Raw genomic sequence first — 24,565 nt, forward strand, 5'->3', positions numbered from 1 at the left:
TGTGGTGATGGTGTGCTTGCTCCGGAAATTGTCACTTTTGTGAACACTGTGATGCATTAAATCACGTTTTATACTTTTTAAGATAATAAGGCTTCGTTTCTAACATTCTAGTGGCTGTTCTAGGAGCATTTCTACCTTTTTTGTCTAAATGTCTCATTTGTATCCTGGATGACATTTTTTCGGTGTGTGTTTTTCTTGCCAGTACTGATTAAAACCAGCTGATTAAAAAATATATAATACGTTTGTGCGTCAGGGTCTTTTTTTTGCAATCTTCAAACATGCATTTAAAACACTGGGTGTACGTCTCAGATACACAAATGACAACATTACAAATGAACAGTTTAACGGGTTGTTGTGTTATTGTGTTGTTGACTGCCTGAAATTGCTCAAACATTTATCTGTGTTTCCAGAATAGCTGGCAGATATTAGCTCAGGTCTCTGTTGGTCACCTCATCGTCTATCTCCAATCCCTTCGGAAAACTGAATCTGATTTCCTCCATGTCCAGGAAGTCCCGTGTACAGACGTGCGCCCCCTAGCGATCGTGAAGTCATAGCTGAACGCTTTACAGTCGCGCGCACCCTAGCGATCGTGATGTCATAGCTGAACGCTTTACTAACGCTGTGGTGATGCTGGTTTAAACAAACCTACTGTGCTGGCAGTCTTATGAAATTATAGCACATACGATTATCTACAGTACATAATACTTGATGATGAAGATGATAACCAAGTATGTTACATGTTTATGTATGTACTACATGCATTTTTATCGTTATTTAGGCTACACTATATGGCCTAGGTGTGTAGTAGGCTGTACAATCTAGGGTTGTGTAATTACACTCACTCTATGATACTCTCGCAACGACGAAATCGCCGAACGATGAGTTTCTCATAATGTATCCGTCGTTAAGCGACGTATTACTGTATTGGTTCAAGTAAAATTACGCTGTGCTTCCGTTATTTAAATTTTATATAGGTTGTGTATTTACCAGATAATCGCATGTTTTACTATATGATGTAAATTTTAGGTTATATGTATTATTTCTTTATGATTTTTTCGGGGTTTTTTTGGGTGTGGGTACGCCCAAAAAAATCCCATATAAATTAATGGTGGGCTAGTACTGGCCGTATGCCATTTCGTCTTATGAATTGTTTCATAATAACGCTTTACTTTCGGATAGTGGGGGAAACCTGTATATGAAACGCTGAAGCGTCTTGAGTTTCAAGAACAAATATTGTATTGCAGGACACGGGTTGTCACGGGGTGTCCCTGTAGATGGCGTTGGCACTGCCCTGTAGAGAGCGCGCCACACTTGGATGACGTAGTTGTGGCATCCAGTAAAGTTCACCTTTGATCCAGTGTGACAATGAGCAAAGCTTGTTACCCATCATTACGGTCATTTAAGCTGCCTCTGTGTCCGGTCCTGTGCCATTTTGGAGACGGTGCTTGGTGTTTTTCCGAGGTGATGTCAACCTGAATCACAACGACTGATTTTTAAAATAGAAACACTGAGTATGATGCTTATTTACTTTTCGCAACTGGATTTATTATTATTATTATTATTATTATTATTATTATTATTATTAATTTAACTTTGGTGAAGGTAAAAGTGAAATTCAACACAGTAATTTGAACCCAAATGTGGCCTATTTTCTGGTGTATCAACAGGTTAACGTTGTAGTGACGTTTTTTTTTCTTTTTTTTTTCGGTTTTTATTGTCAGTATGGGAGGTGCAGTGGGTAGCCTCACACCTCCAAGGTTATAAGTTCAAATCCCACCTGTACTGTGTTTGTGGAGTTGACATTTTCTCCTCCTGTAGTCCATGTGTGAGATGATGTGTGAGAGGGTGGGGCCCAGTCACCCCCCTGTGATTCAGTACTGGGAAAGCTATTCCGCGATGGACCTATGGATGGATTGATCGATTGATTGATTGATTTCGTATGGATACTTTGTCTGGAAATATGCTACACCGCGGTTACCACGTGCTAATGTCAGACAAACTACCTCTCCATAAATCCTACGCTACAGTATAGAAAATTTGATCTAAGTAATCAAGCCTGTCATTAGAAGACAATTTAAAATGGTATGCTTCATCAAACTGAGTTAAACGAACAAGCAGTTACCACCATATGCAGTACCGGTGTTCTGACAAAACATTCTACCTATCGAGACGTGCTATCGAGCCTTTCTGCGCATGTGCAGTTCCACCGTTTTGGGATTAGGGTTAGGTTTTAGGGGTTAGGGTTAAGGTAAGGGTTTTAGGGGTTTTTGGGGGGTTAGGGTAAGAGTTAGGGTTAGGGCTATCGATTAGCACTACGGTAGGATGTTTTGTTAAAGTACGACGTTTTGTCAGAACACCGCTCTAACTGCTGTATAGCCTACTGTATAATTAAGTGCTTTAATAAAAGTCATGTAAGAATCATTGCACGGATACGCTTATGTTACACTTATTCGCATATTAAACAACTATTAACAATAACAACAACAATAATAATAAATAAATAATAATAATGATAATGATAATAAGCGCATTAAGCATCCTTAATATCCGTATTTCTTAAACCATTAGAAATGTGAAGGAGAAAACGCTATTATTTATTTAAATGATAATGTTCGACTTTCAAGGGACATTTCATACGTAAATTGACGAGGCTAGAGATGAAATTATTAATAAACTGCATAAGAAAACAAACGCGCAAAAGTATTTCACGTCACACATTAGGCTGTAGGGGGCGGGTGGCGAGACGGTGCGATGTATCTGAAACGGGGGCGGAGAGGTAGGACGCTGGTTTAAGAAAAACGCCGAAAGCACGGAAACGGAGACTAAATGTACCCTGTGCAAAAAATGGTCCTCGTCGGGTGAACCGGACAGTCATTGCATTGCCGACGGCCCGAATAGGTGTCAAAGCAACAGTAGGGAGAAAAGACCTTAACAACTCATTTCAACTGACTGAATTTCTATAAAGGTATGTTTGCGAGTCATTTAAAACTTCTTATACATGCTTCTGTGTATTTGCATTGAAAAACATGCTTTTATGGCAAATTACCCGATGACCACTCTAAATATACCTAACATTAACTCTGTCCAGTTAAACGCCAGTGTCCTTGTTGGGTTGTATATTATAACGTAAATAGAAAGTTATCTGTATGCAAGCGCAGCTGTTTGTGCTTTAGGAATCAGATCATGGATCGTCGCTATTCATCTTATATCACTCAGTAAACATGCTGTTTAAAATGACTGTTATACTGGTAATGTCACCGTGCCGTGAATAGTTGCCGGCAGTTAACTATTATCCTGCTCATGCAACGAGAAATTAAAGTTGGGTGAACATTGACAACAGCTCAATTAAAGATTCAGCAGAGAGTCACGCGTGGAGAGTAATCTTATTTACTTTGAGATTAACACCGATCACATGATGCTCTTTACAGATTAAATGTCAGTCTGGAATTTCATGTATTTTTTCTTATTTTCAATGCGCGTTCAGAAGTATTACCGTGCACACCTCCCAGGCAAAATAATAATAATAATACGCGCAGAAGTAAAATGAGAAACCAGCGTTATCACTTTTTTCTGTATAGTGGATTTTGGGGATTTTTTTTAATCCCATGTTTTTGTGTCTATCTCTCGCCTTTTGCTGTAGCCAGACTCCGTTTGTGGAAAACCGGTTTCACATCTCATGACTTGGTCTAATTGAGCCGACTTGTGTATATTTAGACGCCACGTCTGTTCTAAAATTGTCAGGGTCATCTTTCCATTTGGAAGACGTGTAAGGCCTTTTTGATGTGTGGTATTTCCAGATATGAAGTCTGAGCCCCTCCAAATAATATCGTGTCATTATGTTGGGGGACAAACATTATGTTTATATCATAAACAAGGACGGAGACAGCAAAACAGTCCATGTACTAATAAATGTTATCCGAGCTGTGAATACAGCGTGGTCTCTTGATGATCCTAGAAATGTCTTGTTTTAATTATAGGATCCTGAATACCGCTTTGAGTGCGTCGGCTTGTCTGAAAAGACTTCCATGCCTGTTTAAGTCAGTTCCCGCTGCAGATCATATTGATCGGACAGAAAGCACAGGGCAAGGTGCGTTTGCTGTGGGGCTGAACCGTTTTTTTCATGCAGTTACATCATTTGTAGGATCGGGACATATTTGGCGGATTTGTTGAATACTCAGCCCGCGTGAACCCCGCGGAAGGTAAGCCAGCTATGCGAGGGGCTGTATTTGTCCAGTACTATTGGGAACTTAATTAGATGGATGGATGCTTAATTAGAGATTTCTGCATTGTTTCAGACGTATGCCATATTATCTGTAAGCGTTTTTTTGTGTGCCAGTTTATGTGTACTGTTTGTTGTAGAATCTTATATTACTTATATTACTGTTTTTGCGGGTAGAGGTTAAGCGTTATTGATTGATTTATTTATTGATCGCAATCAGTGCTCCCTGTCAGTGTAAGCCCAGGTGAATGGTATTGTATTTAAGAAAAATACTTGTGCTTTTTAATTTCTGTTTGCTTTAAATCACCAATGTATTAACTCAGGTTGTTCTTTCAACTCGATTATAATTCAAAATGCGAATTTTTTATTGCTGTAATATTTTACTGTCTGATTCGTGTTTTTAGATTCTCTTTTCGGTCTAGTTAGAGCCCACTCATAAAACAGCCTGTGGAGTTTACGCTCTTGGTTATTCCTGTAATTTTCCAAGCACTCAGATCTCGGTCTTCTCCTTTATTGGTTTTGTAATCCATCTTGCGGCCCCGTGGATCGGGGCTGGAGGTTGCCCTGCCTCTCTTACCACACCGTTGGCATTTGTCCCCGTCGTGGTTTCGGTGTCCTCCCACCGTTTGAAACATGCGGTTCAGGTGTGTCTGAACGCCTCCTCGCATATGGATGAATAACGCGTGTGTTTCCTATGCCACGGTGCGTCTATGGAATCCGCCTTGTGCCGTCTGCTTTTCTGTAATGTCCTCTGCATCACTGTTACCCTGAATAGATAGGAATGTATAGGCCTACACTTATTTCCTACTTTATAACCCTGAAATTGTCTCGTGGCTGGCACGAAATGCAACAGGGAGCTCTAGAAACTCAGGAAGGACAGCAAATACTTAATTTTAAGTTGATCTTTTTTTTTCAGCAGATGAAATTAATTCAATTTTAAACTTTGAGACACGGATAACTTTAATACACGGATGCTGGAGAATGATGTAAGCAATATTTCTTCATACTGTTTTTGAGTTGAGAAGGTTTTCAAAGGATGTATTGGGGTTGTCTTTCCTGGAGGTGTCTGGACTTCTCAGCTTTGAGGAATGCGTGAATCTCCCTGACATGTGCGCCTGTGCTGCACTTACGAGGAAGAGCAGTCCTGTCATCTTCCTGACCGCTTACAGCTGTGATCTGATGTTTTGATTTAACGTCTCAGCCTTTTGCTCTGGTGATGTTCTGGCCCACGTCTGCTTCTTCACGCTCTTCCCTCTAACATGGATGGGATGGGGGTTAGGTCACAGATAAAAGGATTTCCTTAAATTTTATTCGCCCGTGTCCCATTGTACCTCCCTCCTCTGCGTCGAACCCGAGTCATCTCAGCATAACGTTGCCGTTTCACAACGGTCCAGCCGGCTGCTTTCGGCACAACTGAGCACGCAGCCGGAATGCAGCGGAACATTGGCAGTGGGCTGTGTGGATTCTGGGTCCTCGTAAGTGTGATTAAATTACTTGTGCCGGGGTGGGTAGCTGGCATCTCCTCGCACAAACTGCCAGGGCTAATCCACCTTGATATATTTATGCCCTTTGTAGCAAAGGTCCCTGAAATCAGCTTTTCCTTGCTTTGGGCCTGTGAGGTTAATCTTTTTGTACATGAAATATTTTTTTACATTTACATTAAATTACATTTACGTAAATGTAAATATTTTTTGATTTTGGGTTATTAACCTGTAGTGTTTTTCTTTCCCCTCTGCCCGTGAATTGTGTCTCATATGAGGATGGTCCCGGTGTCCGTATCTGAGCATGTAGCTGAAAATATTTGTTGATGTCCCCCCATGACATCAAGGAATGACCATGGACGCTGCCTCCTCCTTGAAGATGACCACGACGGCCATCCAGAACTACTTCAGCTATGTGGAGGAGGAGAACTTGCTGGCTATCGTGACCCACCTGGAGAAGTTCAAAGAAGTAGACAGCAGAAGTGATGTAGGTGCCCCCCCCCCCCCTTTAATGGCTGCTGCCTTTCCCAGTACAGAGAAGAGAGTCTCACTTGGGCTGTTGCTGGATGAAAATTAGTCCGACGAGCTTTGAAAAATTTCTTCGCATACTGACCCATTGAGCTGGCTGCCCTAGATCTATCTCCCCAACAACATTTCCTGCTTGCTAACTGAAATGTAGATTCTGGGAAGCTGTATACTGTCATGCTTATGTTTGTCCTGGTGAGTTATTGTCCCGAGAATGTGCCTGTAGAGTTTTTTTTCTTTTCTTTTTAATTTCCCTGTCCGTCCACAGAGTGGACAGACGGCGTTGATGTTGGCATCAGAGCAGGGCAGTCTGCAGATTGTACAGGAGCTCATCAGCAGAGGAGCCAACATCAACCTGGATGATGTTGTATGTGAACCTCCTCACTGACAAATATGACGTTTAGATGCTGATCTATTGCTGTGTACTTCTCAGTCGAAGTTCTTGTGATTATTCTGCCCAGTTGTATATCTGGTGTGCCTCGGCAAGTAGGGTGCTGTTCCTGCAATCAGAAGGTTGTTGGTTCAAAGCCCACAATTGGGAGAGTAATGTCACCATTGGGCCATAGAGCAAGGCCCTTAACTCAATTGGATCTGGGCCTGTCTGACTTTGCTTTCTCTTATTTGAATAAAAGCATCTGTTAAATAAATTAAATGAAATATAATGATACTTTTATTGATCCCTATAGGGAAGTTCTATTTTTTCACTGTCCCATCTTGCTCTCCATGACACACGTGGGTGAGAGCAAGCTTGACAGTGAAGGGCAGCCACCTGTAGCGGCCCCCATGGAGCTGGGGGGAGGGGTTAAGGGCCTTACTCAATGTGTGACTATTCTGCTGAGGCCGGGCCTCAAACCAGCGACCGTCTGATCACAGGCACAGAGGCCAAATGTGTGTATCTAGATGTAACAGTTGATCTGTTAGTTGGTTCGGACAAGTCTTGCACCATTGGTCATTCATCCCACATCAGCAAGGCACAGTCAGTCACTCCGAAAAGCTTAGAGGAGCCTGTCTGAGGTCATACACCCGATGATGAATAGCACACTTTCTAATGAGTAGCTAGAGGCGAGACCATACCTGTGTTTAAGAAAATTACTGTGAGTCTGTAAAACAGCAACATGCCGTCACCCTGTCAGAACACCAGCTTGGGTCAAGCAGAGCAGACCTTGGCACATTCTCACTTTGTTCTTGGGCTCCCCCTGTTTTACATGAGTACCTGGTACGACCAGCTGGTACGTGAAATCTTGGACTGTACCTCCAAAGTCCAGCCGGGGGGGGATTGTAATGGGAGTAACCGCTATGTGCTCTCGCCCGCATTGACGCCCTCTCCCGGACAGGACGGGTGGACGGCGCTGATCTCCGCTGCCAAGGAGGGTCACGTGGAGGTGGTGAGGGAGCTTCTGGAGCACAAAGCCAACCTGGAGCAGAGAGACATGGTGAGCTGGGGTGGGGTGGGGTGATGTTTTGGCAGTCGGGCTAAGCTTGGTGGTTCCCTGGTTGGTGTGTTGGCAGTCTGGCCTGCAATCAGTGGTTTTCCAAGTCTGTCCATCTCGCAGTTTGTGGAATTTCTGGTCATCTGAAAGTCCGGTCAAATCCAGGTACACAATCTGGACCTCTTCGTGGGTGGGGTTTGTTTCTCTGTAGCTGAATAAGAGCTAATTACAGCCTTCATTCTGCTCTATAGCTACAGGTCACTCACACATAGTACATTTTTAGTCATAAAGACGTCAGGACGTCTTCCCTCCTTTGTGTGGCGAGTGGCATCCATGTTACCATGACGTTCTGCGTTTGATAACGTCTTCCGGCTCATCCTGGGCGGAATGGCTGCCCCGCTCGGATAGCGGCGAACGCTCTGCATTGTTTAATCTCGTCAACCCTGCTCACGTATGCTAACCAGCTCCCATAAGGTTTACCGTGCTGCGCTGTGCGTAAGCCTCCCCGGTGCCAGGCTGTCTGCGGGATTCGGGGGGGTCATGGCAGGTCGGGAAGCGCACTGCCTAACCTGCCTGCTTTTAAAGGTTTTTTCCTGGCCTCTGAAACGGGCCAATCAGGATACCTAGCGGTGCACCGATCTGGAAATTTTGACGATAACGGATTAGCAGATTGATGTTGCATTACTTCTTAGTCAATGTGCAAGACGAAAGATAGATCTGCAGCCATATTTAATAATGAACTATATAATATAATAATGAGTCCCTGAACATGTCATGGACTGTATAAAACGGCCAGAACTTTGAGGCCTCTAAATGGAGAATGACTCAGCAAAATCCCCCGTCCTTCCCTAAGGAAGATGATGGCCCATCTAATACAATTTAGGCAGTTACGTCTTTCGCTTTGGTGCTGCTAACTTTGAATGTTGACGAAAGTCTAAATATCAGGCAGCAAAAATGACTAAGACTGACACATCAGACTGAAGCCGATACATTGATTTTTTAGCAAATATTAGTTTACTGATACGTTAACGATGCATCCTGCGTCTCTCCACTGCGCGTCGGCTCGAAACTCTGTACTTCTGAATAATGACTGGACATATAGGTCACACACTTATGGGATGTTCAAAAGAGTCTTGTTTTCAGTGTTTGGTCTTCTAACACGCATCTGTACTATAACAAACTTTATTTCTGGGATTTTGTTTAAATGTATTATCCAGTTTTCAAAATCTTAATCACAAGACTGCAGGGGAATCTTAATCTTTTTGTTTTTGTAATGTCCAGGGGGGTTGGAGCGCCCTCATGTGGTCTGCTTATAAAGGACGCCTAGAGGCTTCTCGCCTGCTACTGGAGAAGGGGGCCAGCCCCAACATCACCGGACAGGTTGGGTCGCACCTCCTGCACAGATTCAGTTAGCATGAAGTGGTCTGTGAGTTTGAGGGATGACCTCGGGTGTGACTTGCATTCTGCACTCAGCAGTACAGCGTCTACCCCATCATTTGGGCGGCTGGACGGGGCCATCACGAAGTCGTCCATCTCCTGCTCCGGCACGAAGCCAAAGTCAACTGCTCTGACAAGGTGGGCGTGGCCAGGGGGCCAGCCGGGGGGGTAGGGGGTGTTGTGGTTGGCGATAGGGGTATTGCCAGTGACTGTGTGCCTTAAGCTACTGGGTAGGCATTTCTCATTGGTATTTAGTACATTTGATACTGCAGAAGCCATGGTGAACGGGTGAGCTGGCATCTCACATGGACGGACTGACAGCGCATTTGCAAATTTCAGCCAGTGAATCCCAGACATGAAGTCTTGGTCTGAGGAAGAACATGCTGGCAGCTGCTGAAGAAATGCCACATGATGGGGGGGGGGAGGGGGAGGCAGCTGGATCACACTCCGGCTGACACTTACGGAAATGGTGTTTCATGTTCGGCCAGTACTGACCTGCTTCTTGTCCTTCCTGCTCGTCCCAGTATGGCACCACGCCGCTTATCTGGGCCGCCAGAAAGGGCCACTTTGACTGCGTCATGCACCTGCTGGAGAACGGAGCTGACGTCGACCAGGAGGGGGCGGTATGTGGCCCGCTAAACCTCACCACGTTCCTGATCGCTCTGATTCAGCCATGCTGTGGATAAGTCTATAGCATAGGCGGTTCTAGACCTTACTTAGGCGTGTATCAACCCCCCTCATAAATAATTTTAGTAAAACCATTTAGCAATTTCTCTGGTATTTGCGGTACCCTCAGTCAACAAACTTTATCGTGGGGGACACCCCCTATAGCATTATTTCTTCAGCCCCCCCCGGGTCAAATCCTAGAATCAGACAAGCCAGCATTTAATAATTCCAAGGAGGGCTCAGCTCTTGTCCCCTTGGGTAAGGTGGTACTTAACCCAATGCCCAGAGTTCTTCTGTGACGGTGGTCTGGTCCGTGCTGCCCTCAGAACTCCATGACGGCGCTGATCGTGGCGGTTCGGGGCGGCTACACGGACGTGGTGAAGGAGCTTCTGAAGAGGAATCCCAATGTCAACATGAAGGACAAGGACGGCAACACGGCGCTCATGATCAGCTCCAAGGACGGCCACACCGAGATCGTGCGGGACCTGCTGGAAGCCGGCGCTTACGTCAATGTCCCCGACAGGGTGGGCCGTTCGGACCTCGGCATTATCAGGCGCAACCTATAGCTGGAAGAGGGAAGAAATCTCTGTAACAAGGGCGAGGTCACTGACCCCAGCTGAAAGCTGATTGGTCCCCACAGTCCCCTCCCCTGTCATTCACCAATTCAAAGCCTATCATTGGCTAATAAGATTGGCCACTGTATGAATTATGGCTCCTTTTATGTGCCCCCCCCCCAAAAAAAACCTATAATCTCCCCTGCCTTACGATAAAGGAAGCCCTCACTTCTGGCTGGTCACCTTGACGACAAGGCCAAGTTCTGAGTGGCCAGAAACTCCACTACCCTCAAAAACCGGTCTCTGCTGGCTGTACCGCTTCAGCGATATCTCAACTGCCCGCTCCTGTCTCCGCGTCAGCTGACAAAGTCTAAAAATCATCTGCATTTTTGTGGTGGCAATGTACATGTTTGGGTTAGTGTTGGCCGTGAGGCTCCATGACGGCTGGTCGGTGCCCACCCCCAACACGCTCTGTGTTTCTCTGCACATTCCAGAGCGGCGACACGGTACTTATTGGGGCCGTCAGAGGGGGCCACGTGGAGATCGTCAGGGCCCTTCTGCACAAATACGCCGACATCGACATCCAGGGGCAGGTAGGGGGCCCTGTTCTCCTCGGACATGCAGGACCCTGCCTCCCACTTCATTATACGTCTTCAGTTTGTCTTGTGTCCCATTTTAAAAGCCAAATAAGAACTTGATTATAGGCTATAGATTAGTTAACATTACTGTAAGCTGCCTTATCCTTCCAACCTACTTGTGGCCTCTGATTTAGGACAACAAGACGGCCCTATACTGGGCTGTGGAAAAGGGTAACACTACCATGGTACGGGACATTCTGCAGTGCAACCCCGACACGGAGACCTGCACTAAGGTAGGCTCTGGACTCTCGACCTTTTGTAGACCTCTGCTTGACGCCAGCTAGCCCCACGCTAACGCTTCAAACGCTAACGCCTTCAAAATCCGACCCCTTAGCTTTGAACCCCACGTGCTACATGCCTGGGGTGCGGTTGTAGGGTTGACTGTTGGTGGCCATCTTTGGGTCACGTGACCCGCGTGACCTTTCGGTCCGCTCCGTTCAGGATGCGGAGACCCCGCTGATCAAGGCCACCAAAATGAGGAACATCGAGATCGTGGAGCTGCTGCTGGATAAGGGGGCCAAGGTCTCGGCGATGGATAAGGTGGGGGGGGACGGAGCCGTCTCCTAATTTATTCATGTGAACCGCAGTCGCTGGCCACTCAGCCTTTGCTTGATGCTGCAGAAGGGGGACACGCCCCTTCACATCGCCATCCGGGGGCGGAGCCGCAAGCTGGCCGAGCTGCTCATGAGGAACCCCAAAGATGGCCGACTGCTGTACCGGCCGAACAAAGCTGGCGAGACCCCTTACAACATCGACTGCAGCCACCAGAAGAGCATCCTGACTCAGATCTTCGGAGCCAGTGAGCACCTCCTGTTTGGAAACCCTCTTCGGGTGGGGTGGAGGTGTTTTGTGGAAGACCAGGGCTAGACCTGCGGTACTGAAGATGGCCCAAACAAGCCAGACTCTGCCCATCATATTTAATGAAATCATGTATTTTCTATCCACCTCATATACCTATTGACTAGGACTAACTTAGACTATGTATGTAGGTCCTTGACTGTTGAAACATCTCAAAACAAGTTTCAATGAGTCCCTAAACTAGAACAGACCAACACCTGGGACCTTAAGCATGACCTGCCAATTATTCCTCTGTATATAAGGCGGTATTGAGGCTGTGTCTGTCACCAGAAAGTTGCTGGTTCAAGTCCCAGGTTTGGCAGAGTGATGTCAGCATTGGGCCCCTGAGTGAGGCCCTTAACCCCTAATTGCTCCAGGTTCCGGCTGATCCTGCTTCCTCAAAAATACATGCTTTAGATAAGTGTCTCCTAAATGAATATCAATGCTGGATACATATTTGGGGGCAGTATGGTTATGTGGAGCCTTCCCTTTAGATCTCAGAAGACCAGCGTGTGTGTTTTGGTTTTGGTGGTGGGGCTGGTGTCCTGCTGGCTGAGACCCTGTCCCCACCCCTCCCCCTGCAGAACATCTGTCCCCCACGGAGTCAGACGGTGACATGTTGGGCTACGACCTGTACAGCAGCGCGCTGGCGGACATCCTGAGCGAGCCCACCATGCAGCCGCCCGTCTGCGTCGGCCTCTACGCCCAGTGGGGCAGTGGCAAGTCCTTCCTGCTCAAGAAGTTAGAAGGTACAGCTCCCACTACCCCCCACCACCACCCCCTCTCTCCTGGCAGTCCCCAAGCGGGGAGGTGGATTTGTAGCCCTACAGGTAGGGCCGGCCCACCCCTTTTCTGGGTCCTAAGTTAATTCAATTAATTAGTAGTCTTTCGTGTTCTTCTTTCCCGTTCTGATAGCCTGATCAGATGGGGGGCCCCCTGGTGGCCGCTGGGCTCTAAGCAGTCGCTTACTTCACTGCCTTGGGCGGACGCTGCCGTAACGGTTCTCAGAAATACTTCCACGGGCATATAGACGAGAATATTTGGGAGCTGAAGTCTGCTCGTGTCCCATCAGAAATGGAGCCCCTGACCTTTAAAGACGAAAGAAGTTTATTTCGGGGATACTGGGTTCTTCTGCTTAGTCCCTATAGCATTACAGATCAGCTCCTGTGTGCTTTTTGGGGTAATTAAGGTGAAGCTGGCTGTCGGGTCGCCTGGGGTTCTGCAGCACAGAGCGGGCGGTAATTAAAGCGTACCTGCCGAGGCCTGCAGGGTTTCCGCCCGCTGAGCTAACAGTGTGCACTTCAGCTGTAGCTCTTAAAACAGCTTCGCCGCTGAAGGCTAAGCCTGCGAGTCTCAGCCAGATCTCTCTGCAGACGAGATGAAGATGTTCTCCGGGCAGCAGGTGGAGCCCCTCTTCCAGTTCTCCTGGCTTGTGGTGACCCTGACGCTCCTGCTGTGTGGCACCGTGGCCCTGGTGCTTGGCTTCACCGTCGACCCCCGTCTGGCCGTGGCTGTGGCCCTTACCCTGCTCGCCTTGCTCTACATCTTTTTCGGTAGGGGCACCGCTCAGGAGTCGGCTGGCACCGGATCTGTAGCAGCGTTTCCCGGTCCGGTCCTCTGATCCACAGATGACCCATGTTTTTGCTCTCTCCCAGCTGACTACTGCTGTGAGGGAGCAAAAATGTGGACTGTCTGGCAGGGAGTGGGAGGGAGCAAAAACGTGGACAGTCTCTGGGTCCCCGAGGACCAGCTTGGGAAACACTGACCTGCGGTAACCGCAACCTGTGGAGGTCAAAAGTTACGCTCATCAGATCTAAGAAGCGCCACTTGGGGACGTTATGTAACCATAATGCTAAGTGCAATAAGTAGCTTCTACTGCCCCTTTGTCCTCAAACACAAGCTAACTAAACTTCTCTGTTATGTATAAACCACGAGGTAAATGGGTTTTAGCTCTAAAATTAATTTAAATGTAAATAAGAAATCTACCACTAGAGGGCAGTATTTCTATAAAAATAAATAGATGAATTACGTGGTTGTTGAGCTGTTTATGATCATACAATAGCGCAGCCTCTGCATTTTCATCCACAGAGACATTAGACATTTAAACATTTAATGCTGACTTGTTTATTAACTTATCGAGACTGCTGCAGCAGCTCTCGAACCTGTGACATCATGAACATGTGAAGTCAGAGCCCCGTCCTAAATCCTAAAATAGTTGCTGCATGACACAGGTGTGCAGTTTCTTTTGGGCCCCCTTTTTAAATGTGAATAAATTACACTTAAACCCCTTACTGTAAATTAGTTACTGTCTAGTTCCGCCTTGAGAAGAACATGGCCCAGCGCCAAATGATTCAGAGTTCGTCCTGGCCCCTCTGTCTCCCCCTAGTGGTGGTTTATATTGGTGGCCGCAGAGGAGGTGACAGCTGGACCTGGGTGTTGAGCACACGCCTGGCCCGGCATGTCGGCTACCTGGAGCTGCTGCTCAAGCTGATGTTCGTCAACCCCCCCGAGCTGCCAGAGCAGACCACCCGTGCCCTGCCCGTCAGGTACCGGCAGGGGGAGGGGGTCGTGACCTGGGCTGAAAGCTTGCAGGTTCACCATGAATCAAGAGAATTCGCGTCTCTTTAGTCGTGTGGCTTTTTGTATCAGACCTTCCTTCCATTCAAAGTAGCATTGAAGTTTTCCCATTAAAATTATTAAAACCTAAATCAATTGAGATCGATAAAGATCATCCCTCTGGGATCAGTGACGCTCCTTATAATTCTAATTCTAAACGGCATTAACCTGTGGGGTCTCTGAGTTCCCGGTCCTGCATTGTCACCCCTCGTCGCCTCAAGCTTTTTCTCATTTTACTGTAACAGGTTCTTGTTCACCGACTACAACCGGCTCTCCAGCGTGGGCGGGGAGACTTCCATGGCGGAGATGATCGCCACCCTGTCTGACGCCTGCGAGAGGGAGTTTGGCTTCATGGCCACCAGGCTCTTCCGGGTCTTCAAGACGGACGAGACGCAAGGTGTGCCAGAGAATCCTCTGCATTGTACTGCGGCTGGCATGCAGAAATGGGAGTCTAATCTATTTCATCATCAATATGTATAGCATCATAGAAATAGATTCTAATAGATTGGAAATCGTGATGAGATGTCTATTAGGGAGTCAGATCCTAGAGGTGTAAGTTGTTTTCTTCGTTTTTTTGTTGGTCTCTCAGGGAAGAGGTGGAAGAAGACTTGCTGCGTGCCCTCCTTCGTCATCTTCATCTTCGTCTTGGGCTGCCTGATCACGGGCTTGACCCTGTTGGCCGTCTTCAAGGTGGACGAGCAGAACCTGCCGGTGAACGCGGCGCTGATTGCCATGGCGTGTGCTGTGGGCCTGGGCCTGCTGCTGAACTGCTGCACGTGGTGGCAGGTGCTGGATTCGGTGCTGCACTCCCAGCGCAGGCGGCTCCACAGCGCCGCTAACAGGATGCAGAAGCTGAAGAGCGAGGGCTTCATGAAGGTGCGTGCGCGTGTGTGTGGTCTTTACACATCAAAGCCATCCGTATGAAGCATTGCTTCCTAGTCTTTGAGATTATGTGTTGTGTTTTTGGCATCTTGGGCATTTTATTCATTTTTATTTATTTTATTTTTTTGAGCTCAGAGGTGCTCTGTCGTTTAAGGACCCCGTCATCTCACTTGCGCCGCGGTCTGCCCTCACAGGTCCTAAAGTGTGAAGTTGAGCTGATGGCTAAGATGGCGAAGACCATCGACTGTTTCACCCAGAACCAGACGCGCCTGGTCGTGATCATCGACGGGCTCGACTCCTGCGAGCAGGACAAGGTCCTCCAGATGCTAGACACGGTAAGGGTGGGATCTGGTCACTCTACCAACAGGGCGGCGCTGTTGACCTTAACCAAATCCAGAGTGATCTTCAGCTGCTGCACAAACCAAACACAGCCAAGTTTGTCATTATGTCTTATGATTGCTATCCATCTGAGACTTTTTTAAATTGTAAAATATCAGTTTTTAGGAGCTAAAATGTTTAGTGACCTGGAAAGTAAAAAGAAAAAACAGGGTATTTTGACCCCCGCTGTCCTGAAAGAGTGCAGCACCAGGGAAATCCTCTCAGATCGTTTCCCAGAAACCCACATGGGAACTTATTAGTTATTAAAATTCAGGGCCCCCTCAGGGTATGACTTTGCAGAATGGACTTTAGGCTGTTGCAACCACCCCCACCCCCCCCCCCCCCCCCCCAGGAATGGATCTCCTGGGGTACAAACTGTACACAGTAGTTTTTGGAGTTGATCTGTAAGCCCTCCAGGGGCTCAAATTCTTTTCCTCGTTGAGAGTAATAGAATTTTCCTCCAGCCAAATGCTATGTGGTGGGGTGGTGTGGGGGGGGGGGGGATAATCCCCGTGAATTGGCAGACCCTTCTGGGACTAATAAAATCCTCCATCCTGCAAAGTACAGCTAATGAATGACTGTTTTGTGAGAACTGTTTGCTGCTTCCTGCTCCGATTCTGAGGTCCGTTTCGGGGGATCCGATAGAACCCTGCAAATTACATTTTTTCGGAAAACCAAATGTTTTTCCAGGACTTTGGGGGGGGGATGATATTTGTGCGCCGCGGATTAAATGTATGAATCCCAGTGGAAAGATTTTTTTTTTCTTTCAAAAACTGTGAGCGAGTTTTGTGGCGACAGGCCATGGGGCATTAGGGGCTCCTTGGCATGCAAACGGGCACTAACTGGGGCAGGGATTGCCCATGTGACATTTCACAGTGACCCAGCATCTCGTAGCGTCCTGGAAAATCCCAACAGGTTGCAGCACACAATGTGAATTCCTCCCGTGTGTGACTGCGGAAAATGTGCTGGGGGTGACCTCTGTGTACATTCCTCTTTATTGTAAGTGTATGATTTATAGTAAGCTGTTCTATGTTAGTTTACATCTATTAAATGTACAGTAAAAGTGGACTGTAGGAACCTACTTTAAAAAGTTAGCTTCATGAAAGTAATGCAATTTAAAGGCCCGATATCTGTCAACCTTAAAAAAAAGCCTTGACAGGTTTAAAATTATGGGATGTGTGTTTATATAATTTAAGACATAACTGAATAAAATTCTAAACATGAATAACTCTCTTGCTCTCCTGTTTTTCACAGTAGTGCCATTGATTAATTTAGCATCAAATGCTAAATTTTGTCATCAAACTGTGCCAAAGAGGATGATGGGAGGATGATGGGAGGATGATGGGAAATGGTGTTTTTCCGTCTAGGTGAGGGTGCTGTTCTCCAAAGGCCCCTTCATCGCCATCTTTGCCAGCGACCCGCACATCATCATCAAGGCCATCAACCAGAACCTGAACAGCGTGCTGCGTGACTCCAACATCAACGGGCACGACTACATGCGCAACATCGTGCACCTGCCCGTCTTCCTCAACAGCCGCGGCCTCGGAGGGTGTCGTCGGCTGTGCGCCACGGCGCCCCTTAGTGGCGACGTCACCAGCCCGGATGGTAACCTGCCCGCTTGTCTCGCCGGCCCCCTCCTGGGCCCAGTGTGACACACTCAACTGGGAACCATCTAGTTTTGGATATGATATGATCATGTGACAGAAATTAGCTGTTTATGGTCATAATCAGGTCTGTCAGAGAATTATCTGCTTGCTTCAGAGCTGCGGCTGCTTTAATACAAAGTAATAGTTCATTTTAATACTTAGCTGTGATTTTATACGCCCTGGTCCGGGGCGGTATGTGGCCCAGTGAGCTAAGCCTCCATGTCTTGTGAGAAGGTTGCTGGTTCAAGCCTCGGCAGAACAGTCACATGTCTGTGGGCCCCTGAGCACGGCCCTTAACCCCCAGCTCCAGGGGGTGCTGTATGCTAGTTGACCCTGTGCCCCCCCCAAGCTTACACTCGCCTCTATATGTGTCACATGGAGAGAAAGATGGGGTATGCAAAAAGAGAAGCAATTAATAAAGTATCTCCTCCTCTTAAGAATATTCCCTTGTGCAGAGATTATCATTCTTCATTATTGTATATAAAACCGGAGCCTATATCCATTTATGTGCCGAATAATTGGTATACAGCGTGTTGACATATGATCAGGGATGGATCGTAAGTGGTGTGGTTAAGTTATGTCATCCAAATATCCGTTGTATGTAGGGTGTGTATCGCAAGTTTGTTTTGGTCGGGGAGGGCTCATGATGTATGGGTGTCTCTCTTCCTGCAGACGGCCATGACATGGCAGACAGGAAGGTGTCCCAACACAGCCGACTGGGCAGCAGGGCGGCACCAAGCCTCAGGGTAAGGATCCTGAAGCCCCACCCCTGGAAGTCATGGAGCCCCAGCCAGGGGCCAAAAGAATTTTGTGATGTCACAGTAGCTGGACCCCCATCCAGCTGTTTCAGGCCATCGATCAGTTTGTTGACATCGGCTGTAGGGGGGGGAGAGTTGTTGGCACACATGTGCCCACTTGCCGGGTGAGGTGGGCGCCCGTCTGTGGGTCGCGGGCAGTGGCTCTAATTGATTTAATGTCTGTTTATCCTTCCCACTGCGACGCCATTGGCTAATGACAGGGTGCAGCGGCAGTGGGTCGCGCTGACAAAACGATGGCGCCAGGGCTGCTTGCGGGAGGCTAAGTGTCTCTGCCCCTCTCTCGCAGGCGCCATTTGTTTGCGGCGTGATTTATTCATCCCGCCGGCTCCCCCTCTTCCCCGCTCCCCTTATTCCGGAAAGTTCCTTGTTTCCTCCTGCTCTTCGCCCCTTCTCCTCAGGTCTCGAATCCATCCTTCCAACCGGTTCTACAAAAAAAAAAAAAACAAACAAGAAAAGCAAGCATATAAACAAGGAAAGACGAGGCCTCAACCGTCTCTCCCGCCTAATCTCAGTGGCGAGATGTTTTTCTGTATTTCCAGGGAACTGGGTACATGGAGAGAGCTACGCAAGGCCCGCTTGCAGGCCCCCTGAGCTTCGTCTTGCCGCAGGACACCTACCGTCGGAGGCAGATTCAGAGAAGTCTTACCAGGCAGATGTCCTTCGACCTGACCAAGCTGCTGGTGACAGAGGACTGGTTCAGTGACATCAGCCCCCAGACCATCAGGAGGCTCATCAACATCGTGTCCGTCACAGGTGCCCCGACGTGACTTTCCCTGACCGATATCCAGCCTTCCATTGCTTGCACCCATAAGTTCATTGATACAGATAGAAATTTGCAAAGGAAACTGAGGTTGAGTTCACCTGCGTCAAGGTTATAGCGAGCATTCCCGTGAACGTGTCAGATTCCCATGATCGCCATGCCTGTTGTAGCATGCTAATGCTAACCTGTTGAATTTTCTCTGGCCCCGATGTGGCCTCTATGCCTGTTACAAAAAACCAGGTCGACTGCTGAGGGCCAATCAGATCACCTTCAGCTGGGACCGCCTGGCGTCCTGGATCAACCTGACTGAGGAGTGGCCCTACCGCACCTCCTGGCTCATCCTCTTCCTGGAGGAAACTGAAGGGGTGCCCGACAAAGTGACTCTCAAGACCATCTATGAGAGGTCTGTGGAGTGGGGGGGAGGAGGGCTCAGGGGGGTCCCGTTTTTATTTACAGTGGTTTAGTAACACAGCCCATACTGTGGAAATACATTTGTGCTTGAGCAAGGGTATATACAGGGGCGGGGCCCCAACTGAAAGCTGATTGGCCATTGGCATGCCCTTTCTCTGTCACTCACTGGTTTCAGGACATGTCATTCATGTCATAATAAGGTTGATCCCTTGGTAAGAATTATGTTCCCTCTTACGCTCCCCATCTCAAGGTCCAAGTCTGTTAGCGTTATGCTACATGCTACCCTAGTTAAGTACTGTGGGCCTAAATCCTCATGTAGTCATGCACTTGTTACACTGTGTCTTATTGTGATCGATGTGTAAACGCTACTGATGATTCATACTTGCCGTCAACTTGAGTAAAGAGCGGTATGACTATGAGTGTCCAGCAGGTGGCAGTAGGGGATTTTCTATGCGCAGACTGAGCACTGGCTCATCGCCTTGGAGAGACTGTATCTGAAGCACGTTCTGTGCGTGTGGACGTTGTGTAACCTCACATTTAAATTGCACATCTGTAACAGGAACGGAGTCGGGCTGATATCATTCCGCAGTGTGGTAGACAGGTGACAAAGACGTTTAAAGGCGCTCACTTTGCCACAGCATTCACCGATCCGCTAGGCCGGGCCATGGCGTCCCCTCGCTCTTGGGTGCCGGCGGGTCGCCATTAAAGATTGCTGCATGTTAGCGGATGTTCGATCGTCAGATACCCAGAAGTCTGAAATATCAGCAGGGCTGTGTCAGGCCACGCAAGGTCCGAGCCCTGGGATGTAGCAGGGAGGGTGTACGAGGGTCCGAGCCCTGAGGTGTAGCAGGGAGGGTGTACGAGGGTCCGAGCCCTGGGGTGTAGCAGGGAGGGTGTACGAGGGTCCGAGCCCTGGGGTGTAGCAGGGAGGGTGTACGAGGGTCCGAGCCCTGGGGTGTAGCAGGGAGGGTGTACGAGGGTCCAAGCCCTGGGGTGCAGCAGGGAGGGTGTACGAGGGGATCAGACAGCACCTTTTTAATTAATTGAATTAATAAATGTTACCTGGGTAAAATTGAGCGTCGGACCTGGACGACGTATCCGCCCAGAGCGCAGTCGCATGTCAACTTAGCGGCACATTTTATATATTTTTTTTGCCCAATCAGGAAGCCATATCTTTGGAGACATTGCCTAGATAAGACTGTAGGGGCCCTTTGCTGCTCTTTTTTTTTTTTTGTGAAGTTGCCGTGGGGGGTGGGGGGATGGGGGTCTGTGAATCATGCATCTCGCCTGCGCTTTTTATAGAAGACTGAGTCACAGCACCCATCTCGGTCGTGGCTTGACGAGAAACTGGGCAGATAGCCCCCCCAAGGTCCTCATTCAGTCCGAGGGGGGAGTCAGTGTGTAACCGCTGCGATCGGGGCCACGGAGCACGGGTTCAGGCAGGAAGCATGACTCAGGCCCTCGGAGGTCAGCTGTCACTTTGTGTTTTGGTCACGGGCCGCTGTGCCTGACCAGAGAGAAGTTTCTGGGTGGCTGGGGCCCTGCTCGCTGGTTCTGCGTTTTGGGTTACCGGAAAGCAAGCGAGAGGCCATTTAATCCATAATAATAATAACGATCATAACAGTAACATTGTTGTTGTTGTTGTTGTTGTTGTTTATTTTCCCCTGTGTCTGGTTTTGTGTCCGGTTTAAATTTTGAGTTTGATTCGTTCATCATGGTGTTCCCCACGCACCCAAACATTCGACCCACCCTCCCATCAGGGTCGCGTCCCCAGTGAGGCTCCTGTGTTCTAATCTTCCGCAGAATGTGCATAATCTGCTAATAACATCAGCTTCTTCTGATTAACGCCGTGGCCAGGCTGTGCCGGCCAGCAGAAAGTGCCGAGAAGCACCTTTTAAAAACAATGGCGGCAGTGTGTCCCGGAGCCACTAGCCGAAGCGAAAGGGGGGGGGGGTACGGGAAGTCAAGGGATTTGCCTCGCTCACCCTGCTGAGAAAACGGCGATTTAAACCTCCAGCCTGGAGCTAGTTTGGTCCGCTTGAAAGCCGCCTCGCAGTGGACTCCCAGAAGGCTGTGTGTGTGCTTAATGCAGACCTTTGTTTATAAATTTGATCATGATATTTATTTTTTACTTAATTTTCAAACAAAACTGGACTAATTGCCAGATAATACTACAAAAAACAAAGATTCAGCCTTTTCTTTCTGTCCTCTTGGAGGATTAATAGGGCCAAACCGAAGGGAAATGTCCTTTTTTATGGGGGGGGGGTTATTGTTATTACTGTATTTTGGTTTCCAACCAAAAATAGATTGTGTGACGTCAGAATGTGTGACAGTGTGAAGAAACCAAACCAGGAGGAGCGAACGAAAACAGTTTAGAAGATAGTTACCCGTAGAAAAAAAGCGTTCCGGCTAACTCCGGGTACGTTTTGGTCTGCTCCGGTCCTTGGGGGAATTTATTTATGGAACTCAAATCCTGACCTTAGCAGGAAGTGCGGCCCATTGAGCTGGTTCTGGTCTGACATCTGGCGCCACGTCGCTGCCAGGAACCCAGCGGAACCGGTGTGGGCCGAGCCCCCTGGACCTGGACCTGTCCCCATCTTCACTCACGGCCACCGGCCTCCACGGGGTCGAAAGGTGCTTTCTCTGAGCCGGTCTGAATTTGGGGGGGGGGGGGGGGGTCCTGTTAGAGCTCCCCCTTTCTTCATATAGGGGAATTGCAACCTTACGGTTTAGCTCCTTCCGCGGAATTCCATTCCCCCTCGATGCAGGTGGCTCGCTCTGCCTGTCCGCTCCGAATTTCAGGCTCCTAATTCCCCGACGTGGCCCGCCAGTCCGCCGTCTGCTTTGCCGTGAACAATTACCGCCGACGTTCCCTTTTTAATTCGCGGGCCCAGCGTACAAAGGCCTCTGTCAGAGCCTTCAAGTCCTGCATTCATTTTTGAACAATTGCTTCTCAGTGATCCGCGCGAACGTGGGCTTTTACCCGCCACTCTCCCAACTGTTAAAAGTTTTAACTGATGACATTTGAAATGAACACATGGAAAGCGATTTCAGATAATTAGAAAGCCTCTTCTCCCAAGTACTGAAACATTAAGATGACATACTGTTCATTCAGGATTACTTTAATTGGGCCAATTATTGTAATTTGCTTGCAATTACGTGTTGAGATAAAAGCATTTTGTAAAGCACATTTGTGCGATTTCTTTTATGTTGAATCCTAATAACCAGCTAAATACTACTTATGAAGAAAGAGCCATTTTTATATTATTTTTTAGTACTTTTTGAACTTTTTTTTGTAGCTGTGAGTGACTGACACATTGTCGCTTTTTCTGCCCCCCCTGCCCCCCCCCCCGCCGATATTGTCATGTGACGTCCTGTAAATAAACCTGGGAGGTGTCCAGAGATACAGACCCATCTTCCTTTCTTCACGTGGCTGTTGTTTCAGCTCAATTTCAGCAGAGGAATAATAAAAAGGAATTTGAAAAGTTAGCGGTAATCTCTACCTGCCCAGCAGGTGGCAGGACAGTTAAGGCTCCCAGTTCCAATCCTGAGAGGGACCTCTGCTTTGTGTCCTTTATTCTGAATTTTGGGGATATCATGCTAAGTTGTTAAGGTGTTTTGAAAATAAAGTTTATTAGAAATGAATTATAACTGTCATAATTTGTTTATTGCCATGGAGCCCGGCTAACATTTTGTTTGTGAACCCCAGTTTCACAGAAGGTGAGGTTATTCAAGGCTACGTTTGTCCCCCCCTTTAGCGGATCAGCATTGGTACAGTCCATAAATATATGCCATGCTGTCCAGGATCCGTTGTGCGTGAGGAACACGTCTGAATGGGCCCCTCTGTCCGACCCAGCAGACACGCCACACCCCTGCCCTCTGATCTCACAGACCCTCCTGTGAATGACGCACCTCTGTTTTGCAGAGTCCAAGCCAGACCACTCTCCTGGGTGGTGCATTCTGGGATGCGAAGGGTGATGGAAACATCCTTTTCAGTCAGGCCCCTAGAAACCAAGACAGAAAAAAGATATGAGCTGCGAAAATGTCTGACAGACATGGAGATCATCCCTCGTCTTATGGCGGCGGATTTGTGCACTAGGAATAAAATAAAGACTGGTTAGTCACAGTGTAGTGGCCTTTGTGAGTCGTCTTTATTCTGTGTGCTGTTCCATGCGTTTTAATGAGCCTTTTCCAGCTTCCCCGAGACGAACACCAGAGCAGAGGAGGCTCTCTCGCTTAATTGGGACCCGCTCCAAATATATACCCTGCTCCCTGTGTAATTAAGCCCACAATATCCGCTTATTCTGCACCCTGCCCATCCTTCCGCGGCCCGTTTGGGACAGGAGTGCTGACACGCTGTTTCCCGGCGTTTCCCGTGGGATCCGTTTCGGAAGGACAGTCCCTCGTCGGTTCCTGTGATCCTGGGCCCCACCACGTCGGTGGGTACGGTTCTCCAGATTGGCAAGCGACGCACTTCTGTGGCAAGACAATGCCGTCGAGCACTGTAGCTGCGTGACTGTGGCTCTTTATGCTCAACTGGTTTGCAGAAACAAAATCTTTGTTGGATTTGTCGTTTCTGGACCTGAAATCCCCAACACTGGCTGTATTCTGCAGTCAGATCAAAAACATGGAGTTTGCAGCGTGTAAAAGATGTCAGATTATCCCGCACGGACCTGCAGGTTCACCCCAGAGATGTATTTTTATACAGGCAGCTCTCGACTTGCATAAAACGGACATAAAGTAAATCCAAATGAATGCAAGAAATATAGTTTACGGAAGCGCTAATACAGAAACGTGACATACGTCCATAAGTAAATTACCACTTTATCTTTTCATTTTTTTAATAAGTCGTCTTTAGTACGTAGTACTAGTATATTTTTGGCTTGCATGGTTTTTGCTATAAGGTGTATTAAATGGTATGGCGATTTGAGCAGATTACTTAAGTCAAACAAGAAGTGCCTGCGTGTGTTTGTGTGTGTGTGAGTTATGTATGTATTACATTGTGGCGTCCAAATTTTCATTGTGTAGCTGCAATCAAAAAATGAAAAATACCAAAAGTCGTCAATTGTCGTCATTGCTGACATTAGGGTTATGACTGAAGAAATGAATGGAGAGTCCCCACAAAGGTGTGTGTGTGTGTGTGTGTGTGTGTGTGTGTGTGTGTGTGTGTGTGTGTGTGTGTGTGTGTGTGTGTGTGTGTGTGTGTTCTGTGAAGGTCCAGTTAAGGTTCCGGAGTCTGAGGGCCTTCCTACATTATCAGTTCATTC

The 24,565-nt window shown here is 47.8% G+C and overlaps 1 protein-coding gene across 7 annotated transcripts in view; it reads left to right on the top strand.

Moving 5' to 3' along the window:
- Nucleotides 1-623: 623 nt before the first annotated feature.
- Nucleotides 624-24,565, top strand: part of kidins220a (kinase D-interacting substrate 220a) — a 37,988-nt gene continuing 14,046 nt past the window's right edge. The window contains exons 1-23 of one of the 7 annotated variants that reach the window (XM_023839231.2): nt 714-728; nt 5,576-5,694; nt 6,048-6,187; nt 6,494-6,592; nt 7,560-7,658; nt 8,937-9,035; nt 9,129-9,230; nt 9,617-9,715; nt 10,085-10,282; nt 10,807-10,905; nt 11,085-11,183; nt 11,392-11,490; nt 11,572-11,749; nt 12,372-12,536; nt 13,161-13,340; nt 14,174-14,333; nt 14,649-14,800; nt 14,993-15,279; nt 15,480-15,620; nt 17,031-17,268; nt 17,982-18,055; nt 18,667-18,880; nt 19,128-19,290. In XM_023839231.2, the coding sequence (XP_023694999.2) occupies nt 6,050-6,187; nt 6,494-6,592; nt 7,560-7,658; nt 8,937-9,035; nt 9,129-9,230; nt 9,617-9,715; nt 10,085-10,282; nt 10,807-10,905; nt 11,085-11,183; nt 11,392-11,490; nt 11,572-11,749; nt 12,372-12,536; nt 13,161-13,340; nt 14,174-14,333; nt 14,649-14,800; nt 14,993-15,279; nt 15,480-15,620; nt 17,031-17,268; nt 17,982-18,055; nt 18,667-18,880; nt 19,128-19,290 (3,083 nt within the window). In that variant the 5' untranslated portion in view covers nt 714-728; nt 5,576-5,694; nt 6,048-6,049. Of the gene's footprint in view, nt 729-2,566; nt 2,966-3,429; nt 4,200-5,575; nt 5,695-6,047; nt 6,188-6,493; nt 6,593-7,559; nt 7,659-8,936; nt 9,036-9,128; nt 9,231-9,616; nt 9,716-10,084; nt 10,283-10,806; nt 10,906-11,084; nt 11,184-11,391; nt 11,491-11,571; nt 11,750-12,371; nt 12,537-13,160; nt 13,341-14,173; nt 14,334-14,648; nt 14,801-14,992; nt 15,280-15,479; nt 15,621-17,030; nt 17,269-17,981; nt 18,056-18,666; nt 18,881-19,127; nt 19,291-24,565 lie in introns of those variants that run through there. The other 6 variants (XM_072698774.1, XM_023839233.2, XM_023839236.2 and 3 more) reach the window with 6 other exon arrangements.

The sequence above is a fragment of the Paramormyrops kingsleyae genome, chromosome 14, assembly GCF_048594095.1.
Source record: "Paramormyrops kingsleyae isolate MSU_618 chromosome 14, PKINGS_0.4, whole genome shotgun sequence".
Taxonomy (NCBI): Eukaryota; Metazoa; Chordata; class Actinopteri; order Osteoglossiformes; family Mormyridae; genus Paramormyrops; species Paramormyrops kingsleyae.